The 13686-nt window shown below is 36.1% G+C and overlaps 2 protein-coding genes across 3 annotated transcripts in view; both read left to right on the top strand.

Moving 5' to 3' along the window:
- The window catches only part of LOC122975496 (spastin-like), a 13248-nt gene extending 10831 nt beyond the window's left edge, over nt 1–2417 (top strand). For both annotated transcript variants that reach the window (XM_044343952.1, XM_044343960.1), the window contains exons 15-17: nt 391–461; nt 1099–1139; nt 2189–2417. In XM_044343952.1, the coding sequence (XP_044199887.1) occupies nt 391–461; nt 1099–1139; nt 2189–2314 (238 nt within the window). In that variant the 3' untranslated portion in view covers nt 2315–2417. The remainder of the gene's footprint in view (nt 1–390; nt 462–1098; nt 1140–2188) is intronic.
- Nucleotides 2418–8927: 6510 nt separating this feature from the next.
- The window catches only part of LOC122975184 (NLR family CARD domain-containing protein 3-like), a 32009-nt gene continuing 27250 nt past the window's right edge, over nt 8928–13686 (top strand). The window contains exon 1 of the mRNA XM_044343464.1: nt 8928–9464. Coding sequence (XP_044199399.1) covers nt 9203–9464 — 262 coding nt within the window. The 5' untranslated portion in view covers nt 8928–9202. The remainder of the gene's footprint in view (nt 9465–13686) is intronic.

Genomic DNA, 13686 nt, shown 5'->3' with positions numbered 1-13686 from the left:
ATTTACAGTCTTTTTAGCATCAAATTCCCTCTTTGTGTTTCCTCGGACAGTGTTTCCCTGTTGAGCTGCAGGTGGAAGTATAGTAACAAAAAGAGGAACTTTGGCACTAAAAAGACTGTAACGTTGAAAGATATCTACTTGATTTGACTCATTTGGACGCTGAAGCTTCATATTAGCTTCAGATTAACTTCATTAAGGTCATTATGAAGGAATCTTCTAATGGTCAGTATGAACAGGAGGTTTAATGTTCATTTGGGCTCCAGACTGTTGCTTTTAGACAGACTAGACCAGCGTTTCCATGGAGATTTAAATTCCTGACCCTGAACAGTCTGTCTGGGATGTTTTGATCACATGACCTCTCCTCTCTCTGACTGTTTCTGATTGGTTTAGAATGACGGAGGGCTACTCCGGCAGCGACCTCACCTCATTGGCTAAAGACGCCTCTCTTGGACCAATCAGAGGTGAGACTCATGTTATAAAGAGCTCCTTACAAGTTTTTTTTTAAGTCAGTGTTTGTTTATGAATATGAGGTTTTAAAAATTGTGTTTAAAGTTATAATATGTAATTATTCCACATTAAAACGCCTAAAAATGACTAAACCTCTGTTATAAATGTTGTTGAGTTGTGTTCTTATATTATCCCAAATGTTTCCATCAATGTTCAAACAGAGAAATCTGTAGTTTAAATCAAGGTAACGATTTAATTTGGTCTCCTGTCAATGGCGTCTATTAAAGATTATACAAACACAAGCAGCCTGTTCATTTGCACATTTCATGCTCATGTAATCACGCAAATATTGTGGCCATTTCTTGAACTTGCATTAATTATTAAGATCACAAAATCGCTGTTTCCTGATTAACAAGAAATTCTAATTCTTTAAAGCTAAAATTTCTGCCCTCTAAACATTTACAATCCTTCACTGTTTCCCTCTTTTATTACATATTTGCATTATTTGAATTACTGAGTTTATAAATTATATAAATCATTATTATTATTATTATTATTACCAGCCTTTGAGAGCAGCTTCACTTCATTGTTCTGATGGTTTGTTAAGGTTTGTTTGATTAGATGAAGTTTGTTTGTGTTTGTTTGTTGCAGAGTTGCGTCCAGACCAGGTGAGGAACATGGAGGCCAGCGAGGTGAGTTCACCCCACGCCGATCTGTCAATCACTGATTGATTACTGATTGGAATGATTCAAGATTCAAGAAGTAAAAAGAATAAAAACATCACATTTAAATTATTGAATTAAATGATTCTGTTATTCCCCAATGAAAGTTAAATCAATACTAATGTGAAACTTGGACATTCTTATATATACAGTACTGTATGAATGTGTGTATATATATATACATATACACACATTCATACAGTACTGTGTATATATACATATATATGAAAAATCTGTTCATCTCATTGTGTCAAATAAACTAAAACTAAACTTTTATAAAATCTCAGTGCAGCAAAAAAAAAAGACCTCCTTTAGTGTTTGAACATCACTTATATTTGTCTTCATGTTTGGATCCAAACCAACAATGAACTGATCTACTAACAAGTATTGTGTGTGTATCAAAGCTGATATATCTGATTAAAAACACGTCAGTGAGTCACACCGCTGCACTGGGTCACATGATCCTTCATCATGAAGAGTTTGGTCATGTTAGTTTGTTTAGAAACGACTCCAAAGACTAATAACAGCATCACGTTTTCAGTCTCCAGAGAGTAGTCCTGTGTAAGGCAGACGCTACTGAGCATATGCGGGAACACTGTTCTGTTTACAGCTTCACTCTGATTTTTAATCCAGCAGAACTAAGAAAAAAGTGCTGATACAGATTTTATTTAGTAAGTAGTGATAATGAAGAAGATTAAAGTTTAAACCTTTTGGAATTTTCATATCTTGAGTTCAGTGGGGAAAAAAACTAAACGTAAGAAGAAAGAAATTAACAAGTGATGGAAGAAAATAAAGACAGAAGAAAAAGTGAGAAAGAATTTATCTCATGTTCAATGTTGAAATTTTGAATCTGCAGAATAACCAGTAACTCTGTATAACACGTATATATACATTATATTATGTTGGAGTTAAAAGTAAATGTATCGCTGTGAATTGCAGTGAAAATTAGAACATCGTCAGCATATAGTGTTAGTCTGTAAACCACAGAACCTTTGAGTCAATCTTCTGTTTCTTCGCAGGTGAGAAACATTTGTTTCAGTGACTTTATGGAGTCGCTGAAGAAGATCAAGAGGAGCGTCGGTCCGCAGACTCTGGAGTTTTACAGCTGCTGGAACAGAAACTACGGAGACACGACAGCTGCGTGAACCTGAAAGACTTCCTCCAAAAAAACCTTGTTTTTAATCAACAGAAGTGTTTTATGTACCTTTGCACGAATGTTTCTATGAAATAAAGAATAACTTCCTGTCATATTGTTTGTTTCTTACTTGACGCTGATGTTAAAAGACGTGTTTTGTTTCATCTAACTGACTGTTAATCAAGTTTCATCCAAATGTAGCTCAAATTTATACCGAGTTTTCCAGAAAACGGTCAAAGTAAAATGGATATTTGTGTCCATCCTGCTGTTTGTGAATATTAGCAGATGTTTTCAGCTCTTCGGCGATGTTTGAGTCACATGATTCATGTTCGTCATCATTTATTCACTCAGTCTGTTCAGCTGCTGTTACACCTCAGACAGGAAACCCTTTTTTTCTTACACTATTTTCTGTATTTTTTTTCAAATTTTCTGTGTTTCCATTAAGGTTTTTTTTTTTTAAATGTGTAAACTGAAAAATGTGAATAAAAACAGTTGGATGTACTAAGTGCATTTAATGATGTGAAAGAAGCAAGTATCTTATTATTTTACAGTATTTTAGAGAAGCAGCTGTTTGACAAGTTTGTATTATTTTATTAAAGGATACCTTAATATAATAGTTAAAATAGTTAAAAATATTGCTGCTCCATAAAGTTGTGAGACTTGTGAGATACAAATACATTGACTAACATGTACCAACACAGCAATGTAAAAATACTCCATTACAAAGTAAAAGTCCTGCATGAAAAACCCTACTGCAGTAAAAGTACATAAGTATTATGAGCTTGATGTAGTTAAAGTACTGCAGTAAAAGTACATAAGTATTATGAGCTTGATGTAGTTAAAGTACTGCAGTAAAAGTACATAAGTATTATGAGCTTGATGTAGTTAAAGTATTGCAGTAAAAGTACATAAGTATTATGAGCTTGATGTAGTTAAAGTATTGCAGTAAAAGTACATAAGTATTATGAGCTTGATGTAGTTAAAGTACTGCAGTAAAAGTACATAAGTATTATGAGCTTGATGTAGTTAAAGTATTGCAGTAAAAGTACATAAGTATTATGAGCTTGATGTAGTTAAAGTATTGCAGTAAAAGTAGTGGTTTGGTCCCTCTGACTGATATATTATTATATATGACATCATTAGATTATTAATAGTGAAGCATCAGTGTTAGAGCAGCATGTTACTGTTGTAGCTGCTGGAGGTGGAGCTAGTTTACACTACTTTATATACAGTTAGCTAGTTTAGTCCAGTGGTTCCCAACCTAGGGGTCGGGGCCCCTCCAAAGGGTCAGCAGATAAATCTGAGGGGTGGTGAGATGATTAATGGGAGAGGAAAGAAGAAAAAACAAAGTTCTGATACACAAATCTGTTTTCAGTTTTTGGACTTTTTCTCTAATCTTTGATTTTTGCTGAAATATTGGATCATTTGAACATTTATTGAAATGAAAGCATGTGAGAAGTTTAGAGGGAAAAATCACTATTTGGTGGAGCTGTTAACAACTCATAGACATGTGAAATGTGACCCCGACTACACACTGCTTTTTGTAAGACGTCAAAAGACAAAAAGGTTGGGAACCACTGGTTTCATCTTTAACAATGTGTTGTATTTTAAAAGCTTGTTATATTATCCATTGTGTCAAATCTGCATCTGAAAAGTAACTAAAGCTGTCAAATAAATGTAGTGGAGTAGAAAGTACAATATTTCCCTCTGAAATGTAGAAAGTAGCATCACATGGAAATACTCAAGTAAAGTACAAGTACCTCTAAACTGTACTTCAGTACAATAGTTGAGTAAATGTAGATTCTACCACTGACAAACTGAGTGTATATTTTTTAATACCAGCTTCCCTTCACTCTTACTCTCAGGACACTACAGTATGTCAGCTTAATTGTGTGATAATTTTGTTTTTATCTTTGTTGTTTTCTGCTTTTGTTCACAAGTAACTCTACATTAAGACTTGAGGACTTTCAAAGGGAAGGTGGATGTAGAACAGATGAGCTGCTTTGATAAATGAGGATTCCACTGAACGCTCTGCAGCACTGCTTTCTTTATGTTCATGTCGACTCACCTCTCTCTATCTACAAAGCCCTCGTTAGTAAATCTTATTTCTTATCGTTGCTGCTCCTGTGATTGGTTGATGCTTCCAGACCCTGAACCAGAGCTGATCCAGTAAAAACAGTTTGGAATAAACTGCAAGGTCAACGTAAAGGTGAGAACAAATGAAACCTCTCATACATCTCTTGAGCTGCTTTCTCTTAATTTATCATCTGTTTTCATGCTGTTTTCTTTTCTGTTATTTAATTGTTAACAGAGTCTGCTGTGATGTGAGTGCAGCAGCATAATTTAATTATCCTTTCAGTGAAAAAGGAAGTGAGTTTCTCTGGAACTGACTGTACTCATCAGACCTGTCGGACCGCATTGCTTTTTAGTTATGAGGAAACATTTATCGTTGACGTGTGAAGGGATGAGGGTAAAGTGTGTCAAATGACTGAAGGAATTTCAACCTTACATAAATCAAATAAACAATAGAACAAATATTAAAAGGTTGAGGAAAAGAGATGTTTGAGTGTTAAAGATATTTATATAATGATCAGGGGCATCATCTCTGGATTTTAAAGAGCTGTGATTGGTCAACAGACCCGATGTGGCAGTAGAATAAGGGATGGTACCAGTCCACGCAGTGCTTTAAAAACAAATAACACAATCTTAAAATCAGTTCTGTGTTTGACTGGTAACCAGTGAAGAGAAACCAGGACAGGACAGGAGAGATGTGGTTTTTCTTTCTGGTACCAGTGAGGAGTCGCACTGCAGGCCAGATAAAACTGACTGACTGGTTCCTACAGAGAGAGAGAGAACTGCAAAAGTCAGGACGAGAGGATATAAAAGCATGTACTGATGTCTCCAAATCCTTAACAGAAACAAATGCTTTTCATTATTTAATGTTAAAGTGATCTAAGATGGAGGAAGCTGATGTAAACCCCTCCCTTTAAAGGATAACCTGGTATATTTAAATAGGAAGCAGAAGTTTAGTCTCTAATCTAGATTTGATGAGGAGATTGTTTGACTGATGAAGTAGACAATAAACATCCACCCCACATAACGCACGCAACAACAGACTGGCTGTGTACAAGAAGAACTGTATTATAACCAGTGAAAAGTCACAGCATCTCACTATACAATCAGTGGAAATAATGTATAGATGAATTTCAAGTAACCAGACTACCTGTCAACAAGTCCAGTGATAGTCTTAATTATATTACAATTATACCAAATAGATTTACAAAAATTTTTTTCCACACATTAAATGTCAAGTTTTTTTTCCCCTTTAAACTCTGTTGACTGACCACTGATAAAAAAACTAATCTCAAAGTCCAAATCAATGGAATCACACAGTAAGCAAAATAAATAAAATAAAGTAAAATAAAATAAGATAAAAGGAGTGTACTCAAAAGTCCCACCGCTCTCTTTTTACAACGAATGTCTAAGATGATGACTGTGATGTTGGTTAAGTGAAGATGGAGATGTTCCCTGGATGGATCAGGGTCCAGTGTGCAGGACAGTTACTCATTACAAGTCCATTAATGTCCATTGAGATCTACTTCAATGCAGTTCCTGCTCTATAGTGTGTTCTTTCCTTCATTTAACTCATAACTGTAAACATAATGCAACTCATAATATACCTTAAAGTACATGAATACATGAACAAGAACATCCCAACGATTCAATACATCTTTACACTTAAAGCTATAATATGTAATTATTCCACATTAAAATGTCTAAAAACAACTAGACCTGTGTTATATATGTTGTTGAGTTGTGTATTTTCAAACCCAGAGAAATCTGTAATTTAATCAAAGTAACGGACCGTTTCATTTGGTCGCCTGTCGATGGCGTCATACCTCCTCTACCAAAGAGTAAACACGCACAAGATTCATACGGTGGCGCTGTGTTTGTCCGCTACAATGGCGTCTACCAAGGAGTAACTTACACACATACAAGATAATACATCAGCGTTGTGGTTGTTCCACACAAACTGTTATAAATTGACTTTTATTCAGTTTTAAGGCACATTTTCATGATAAATTTAGGTGGTTTTTAACTATATCTTTTAGCCGGAAGAAGGATTTTAGTCATTGGACGTCTGGATCTTAAGTTATCAGAGAAATAAACTGGGCAAACGTTAGCAGCAGCTCGGCTAACAGCCCCTCCAGGAAGTCCGGTGGTCACCAAACATCGTCGGAGAAATATTGATTTTTTAAAATGAAACAGCTTTAATTAGTATTTTTAACGATTTCAATCTGCGTGTACGTTTGTTTCTGGAGAGGAGGAGACCTCTGTGGATAATTTGGCTCCTGGGAGAAACCGGCCGAACGATCCAAAGTTAAATAATCTGAAGAGAAATAAACCGAACAAGTGTTAGCAGCAGCTTGGCTAACAGCCCGTACCAGACATCCGGTGGTCACCATACATCGTCAGAGAAACACTGATTTTTTAGGTGAAGCAGCTTTATTCAGTGTTTTTACCTGTAATCTCCGGGTCCGTTTGTTCTGGAGAGGAGGAGACCTCTGCCGGTAAAAACATCCCGAACGATTAACACTGGAGTAATCCTATCCCGGTGAAGCTGGTTATTTAACAACGAAGACAACAACTCCCATGATCCCTTGCTACTTCACACCGTCATCACACTCCGTCTTTTGTTATTGTTTTGATTGAGACCCCTAGCGGCTGAAATTACATATTGTGCGTTTAAACCAAAGCATACAGTGCATCTTAGATTGATAGATATATTATATTTCTAACAATAGAAATATAATATATCTAGACCCATCTTACCCATCTGATCAATGAGAGGAGAGAGACGTTCTCACTCACCTGGTTTTAAGTGATGGGTTTTGGTTCATTTACTGTAAGTGTCACAAACAGTCTGATTGTCAGACCAGTCTGACTGCATCTTTAGATAAACAAGTTTAAACACAACCAGGACAGACAATGGAGGACTGTTTAAGAGTTTATGGGTGGAGTCTTTACCAAAGTTGTTCCATGAAATAAAAAAACCAGGTCAGTATTTTAATAGACAGAGTTGTACGAGCTGACAGGAACAACCTGAGTAAGTGGATCTGAATTCTCTTTGTTTGAATGTTGTTTATTTCACACATGAAAGGCTAGAAGGTATGCAAGGTAAGCAACCTATAGATATAAGAAGATGTTTGGATTTATTATATATAAAACTACATTACTACTCTATCTTCTGTGTACTTTTATGACCATCAATGCTGTGACGCTGCGACTCCACTCTGCTAAAACAACAAAGAAAGCTGAGTGTACCTGACATTATTATTGTTAAAAACATTAATTTAAATTAAAACTAAATGGCTTCAGAGGAAATATAATAATATATTGGTAATATTGATATGTTACTCATTACTGTAAGTTCATAAACCTTATTGAGTAAAAAGCCTGTGAATCCCTATCAATAGTAAGAGGAGGATGAATGACTAATTCTAACTTCAATCAGTGTTTTGATGTCAGGAATATTATTTGTTTTATTTAAAATTTAGATTAATTCCTGGTGAGATATTATTGAGTTTATAATAGTGACTATTGGTAAGTGTAGTGGTATAGATAAGATTCAAACCATACCCATCTCTAATAATGATAATAGAAATATAATCCACCAGCTGATTGCTGTGAGTTAGCTTAATCTTGAAAGGTCAAAACAGCCAGGACTGCCACTGCCTGAATAACATGCCATAGCATATATGTATATGTGTGTTCAAGTATATAGTATATATGTATATGTGTGTTCAAGTATATAGTATATATGTATATGTGTGTTCATGTATATAGTATATATGTGTATGTGTGTTCAAGTATATATGTATATGTCTGTTCATGTATACAGTATATAAAATATACTATATACATGAACACACGTATCAGGAATATTATTTGTTTTATTTAAAACAAATATATAGTGTATATACATATATACTATTATGTATATGTGTGTTTGTGAATGTAGTATCTATGTATATATGTGTTTGTGTATTTATATAGTATATATGTATATATTTGTATATGTGTATATATGTTTTATTAGTGAGAGAGACAAACAGTAATGAAGGAAGGGAAGAGACAGGCATATTACTGCCTATTCATGCAGGGGTGGAGATGAACAAATCCCCAGAATTAACATTTTGCCAGTGACGCAGAGTTCTTGCTTTAGCTGCCCAATAGTAATGTTAAACATCTGGCAGAGTCAGGCCTCCAGCCTCCCACAGTCTTTTTGCCACACAATGTACTTTGTATTGACCGATAAATAGCAAAATAATTGAGTTGAGGCTTCAAAAAAAGCTTTAGTTTAAAAAAGGAAGATTTGTAAGCATATACAAAAATCTGGGCAAAGTGATTTCATGTTAACTGAATTTGCACAACCCATTAATGATGTTCCCCAAGACTCTCTGTTACCTTTGATCAGCTTATGACATACATTCACCCTTTTGCTAATTAACTGTGTAGACTGACAGTTTACCAACATTTTCAGTAAGATCCAGCAAAGGCTCAATGGAGTCTTGTGGTTGTGACAAAAAGAATGATATCATCTACGTATAGCCATATAGACAGCCCTGGACTGTACCCCAGAAAAGAGTACACTTTATCGCCGTTAGTCAGGACTCAGGCAGAGTATAGCTACAACATCTCAGTGCCTTCGTTCCCGCTGGAGACGTACAATAAATACAAAGATCACATCAGATACTTAAAATGAAAAGATAAAAATAAACATAAGAGATAAATGATTACAGTTGCTTTAAACAGAGGCTCTTGTTCAGGTCTGTGCCCAGCAGGCCCACTCAGTAGTCTATTGATGTTCATACAGATCTTATTTTAACAGGATGTCATGAAGATGGACGAGGTCCTCCTGAACGTGCTGCAAGGTTTGGGAAAAGAGGATTTCAAGACATTCAAATGGCATCTGCAGAAGGGTGACTCACCCATCCCAAAGAGCAAGCTGGAGAAGGCTGACGAAACGGACACAGTGGATCTGATGGTGCAGAAATATGAATCTTCTGGAGCAGTGGAAGTGGCCAAGGAGGTTTTAAAGAAGATCAACAGGAATGATCTGGTGCAGCGTTTGTCTGACAGCAGCACAGAACCAAAAGGTCAGTCAAAGGAACATATATAAAACACACAAAGCTACAACTAACGATTATTTTCAGTTTTGATTTATCTGCCAGTTAGTTCCTTGATTAATCAATTAATCTTTTGATCTATAAAATGTCACAAAATAGTGAAAAATGTGCATCAAAATATCTCCATATGTCTTGTTTTGTCTGACCAACAGTCCAAAACACAATGATGCTCAGTTTACTGTCACATAAAACAGAAAAGTAGCAAATGCTGTCAAATGAGAAGCTGCAACCAGGGAATGTTTGGTGTTTTTGTATGAAAAATGACTTAAAAGATTAATCATCAAAATAGTTGCTTGGATTATTTTTCTGTTGATCAGTTAATTGATTAATCGACTAAGCTGTTAACAACTCATAGACATGTGAAATGTGACCCCGACTACACACTGCTTTTTGTAAGACGTCAAAAGACAAAAAGGTTGGAAACCACTGGTTTCATCTTTAACAATGTGTTGTATTTTAAAAGCTTGTTATATTATCCATTGTGTCAAATCTTCATCTGAAAAGTAACTAAAGCTGTCAAATAAATGTAGTGGAGTAGAATGTACAATATTTCCCTCTGAAATGTAGAAAGTAGCATCACATGGAGATACTCAAGTAATGTACAAGAACCTCAAAACTATACCGAACTACTTGGGACAGCAGTATAAGCATTTTGTGTTTTTAATTTAATTAATTTAATATTAAGTGTACATACTCTTATTCTTATGTTTGAGGGTAGGTTAAATAGAAGTTAGAATGATTTTTACTTCTATGTTTTAAGTTATGTGCAAAATTTCACGTTTAGCAGTTTGATAAATACAGAACTCTGTTGGTTTTTTAAAGATGATTTTTTGGCCATTTTACCAAATTTTGCTTTTTAAGAAATTGGATAGGACAGTATAGAGGTAGACAGGACATGAAGGGAGACAGGAAGGAAGTCCTGAGCTGGAATCCAAACGAGGATGTTGCAGTTGTCAGGTAAAAGCTCAAGTATTCATCAGGACGCCCAGAAATTCAGCTGAACTTTATACTTTATGTACTTGACTGGGTTTCAGCCACCATCTCAAAAGTATGAATGCGATGATAAATAATGATGGTAAAAAGTCAACTATAAAAAATATAACACATAATCTCTCTCTCTCTCTCTCTCTCTCTCTCTCTCTCTCTCTCTCTCTCTCTCTCTCTCAGTGTGTAACAGCAGTGTTGGACCTTCCTCCTATCAGACTCCTGATCTTCCCACCAGCAAGCCGACTGATGGTAAAGTTTCTGCAGGCTCTGGTAAGTCTGGAAAAGCTGCATTGGTGAATATGCTTTCTGATGCTGTGGACGTAGCCAAGCAGGTTTTCAAGAATGTCAGCAAGAATGATCAGGTGCAGTGTTCGTCCAACAGCGGTGCAGGACCAGAAGGTCAGTCACAGGAACATAATTAAAACACAATACAGCTACAACTAACGATTATTTTCATTTTCGAATAAACTGCCAATTAGTTCCTTGATTAATCAAAAATATAACATAATCTCTCTCTCTCTCTCAGTGTGTAACAGCAGTGTTGGATCTTCCTCCTCTCAGACACCTGATCTTCCCACCAGCAGGCCGACTGGTGGTAAAGCTTCTGCAGTTTCTGGTATGTCTGACTGTCTTACTTTAGTAAAAGTACAGAAGTATTAGTTGCTTAATTTACTAACTTATTAAGTATAAAAGTACTCTTTATGTAAAACAGCTCCACTCAATGTTATATTTGTAATATATAATGTAAAATGTATTCACACATCTGGGAATTGTTCATGTTTAACCCTTCTGTTGTCTTCCCATCGACCATGCAACTTTTGTCCTCCCGGGTCAATTTTGACTCCAGAGGACAAAAGTCCACAGATGCTATAAATTTTCATAAAACACCCAAAATTCAATGAAAGTAGTGATTACTTTTACTTGCAAAGTGTGTTGTATGGAACCATCCATGTGATTTTCAAGCAATTAGATGAAAGAAATCCATATTTGTGATATAAAAACATTTGAAAACGGGTCAAATTTGACCCGAGAACAACAGGAGGGTTAATTGTTTTACAACATTAAATCAAAGACCCTCATATGTCAAAGTGAAAACAGATCTCTACAAAGCGATCAGAATTAAAGGATAATTCTGTCGATTTTCTATATTTTTCTTCATGTTTGGATCCATGAAGAAAAATATAGAACAATAAACAACAATGAACTTATCTACCAACAAGTATTGTGTGTGTATCCAAAGCCTGATATGTCTTATTCCTCTGTGCCGTAGACCTCTGTTGTTGTCCAAAAACTATATAAAATTGTACTGAAAGCTATAATATGTAACTATTCCGCATTAAAATGTCTGAAAACGACTAGACCTATGTTATAGGTTCTGCTGAGTTGTGAACTTACATTATCCCAAATGTTTCCTACAATTTTCAAACCCAGAGAAATCTGTCAGTGGTGTCATATCCCCTCTACCAAAGAGTATATGCATACAAGATAATACATTGGTGTTGTGGTTGTCCACCAGAAACTGTCATAAATTGACTTCTATTCAGTTTTAAGCCACATTTTTAAGATAAGCGTTTCAGAGATCTTGGTCTCTGCAGATAATTCAGCTCCTGAATGATGAACACTGAAGTAATCCTAACCTGAAGAAGATGGTTGTTTAACAGTAAAGACAACAACTTCCATGATCCCTTGTTACTTCACAACCTTATCAAACTCCAACTTTTGTTATTGTTTTGATTGAGAGACCCCTATTATATATTTTGCGTATAATTGTGAGGTATATGAGTACTTCCAATTCCTGCTACACGTCCACTAAATTTCTGATGAAAATATTGTACTGTATTTTTTCTCCACTGCATTTATTTGACAAACATAAAATGAGCTTATTAAAATTAAAGCAGTTGTGTCTTGTGACTCTCTCTCTCTCTCTCAGTGTGTAACAGCGGTGTTGGATCTTCCTCCCCTCAGACTCCTGATCCTCCCACCAGCAGGCAGACTGATGGTAAAACTTCTGCAATCTCTAATATGTCTGGAAACCCTGAAAGAGAAAATCAAAAGTTTTAAGTGTAACTGCTTTGTGGGAGAGGAAAAATTGTTCTTATCTCTTATGCAGCGCACCTGAGGTTCCAAGCTTTGGAGAAAAAATAAAACCTTTCCACAAAATTTAGAAAAAAGAGTGCCAGTGAAACATCCCAACTTTACTTAACAACAACCCACATTAGCTTACCTGCTAAATTCTCCTTATCTAACTTACACACATGAACACACATATTGTCCTGCACCTTGGCTTGTTGAATGAGCCACCAAACAAACATTCACCGAGAAAAAGTGCACTGCTAACCTGAGTTAGCAGCTAGATAGCTAATTAGCTGCTCAGCTGCAGCACATTAAACAGCATGTAAACACATCCTGCAAATGTTGCTTCAGACGCGTTAGATGCTGGTGCGGTTTTTACTTTTCATTTACACTGTTAACAACACACTGTCTGTCTATCACTTATACGTACGGCAGGTTGTTTACTTTGTGTCCGTTCATATGGTGTAACACTGACACACCCCTCCAACTGATGTCAATCAAACATAGACACCGACACGCCCCTCCAACTGCTGTCAATCAAACATAGACACTGACACGCCCCTCCAACCGATGTCAATCAAACACAGACACTGGCACGCCCCATGTTCACATTATTTTGAACTTCAAAAGGCAAAACTAAAGGTGATTTCAGTTGGATTTTAAGATTTACATGAAAAAACAGAACAACAGGTTCCTAAAAGATTCTAAAATACGACACATTGTTAAGGAGTAAAGCAGTCTTCCCCAGCCTTTTTGTCCTGTAACCCTCGGTCTCTCTCTCTCTCAGTGTATAAAAGCAGTGTCGGATCTTCCTCATCTCTGGCTCATTGTCTTCCCACCAACAGGCAGCCTGATGTTAAAGCTTCTGCATTCTCTGGTATGTCTGGAAACCCTGAAAGAGAAAGTGTAACTTTTTAAATTTGGGGGAAGAATACGGTCTAGACCTGCTCTATGTGAAAAGTGCCCTGAGATGACTTTTGTTGTGATTTGGTGCTATATAAATAACATATTTATTTTCTCTGTGAGATATTCTAACTCCATTTTAACTGTGGCACATCTCGAAGTCAGGAAGTAGCAGCTTCCCTATGGTTGGCTGTAGCATACAGTGACCTGCCACCTGCCACAACCCACG

The sequence above is a fragment of the Thunnus albacares genome, chromosome 3 (genome assembly GCF_914725855.1).
Source record: "Thunnus albacares chromosome 3, fThuAlb1.1, whole genome shotgun sequence".
NCBI classification, from domain to species: domain Eukaryota; kingdom Metazoa; phylum Chordata; class Actinopteri; order Scombriformes; family Scombridae; genus Thunnus; species Thunnus albacares.
This window is presented reverse-complemented; position numbering and strand designations above follow the sequence as displayed.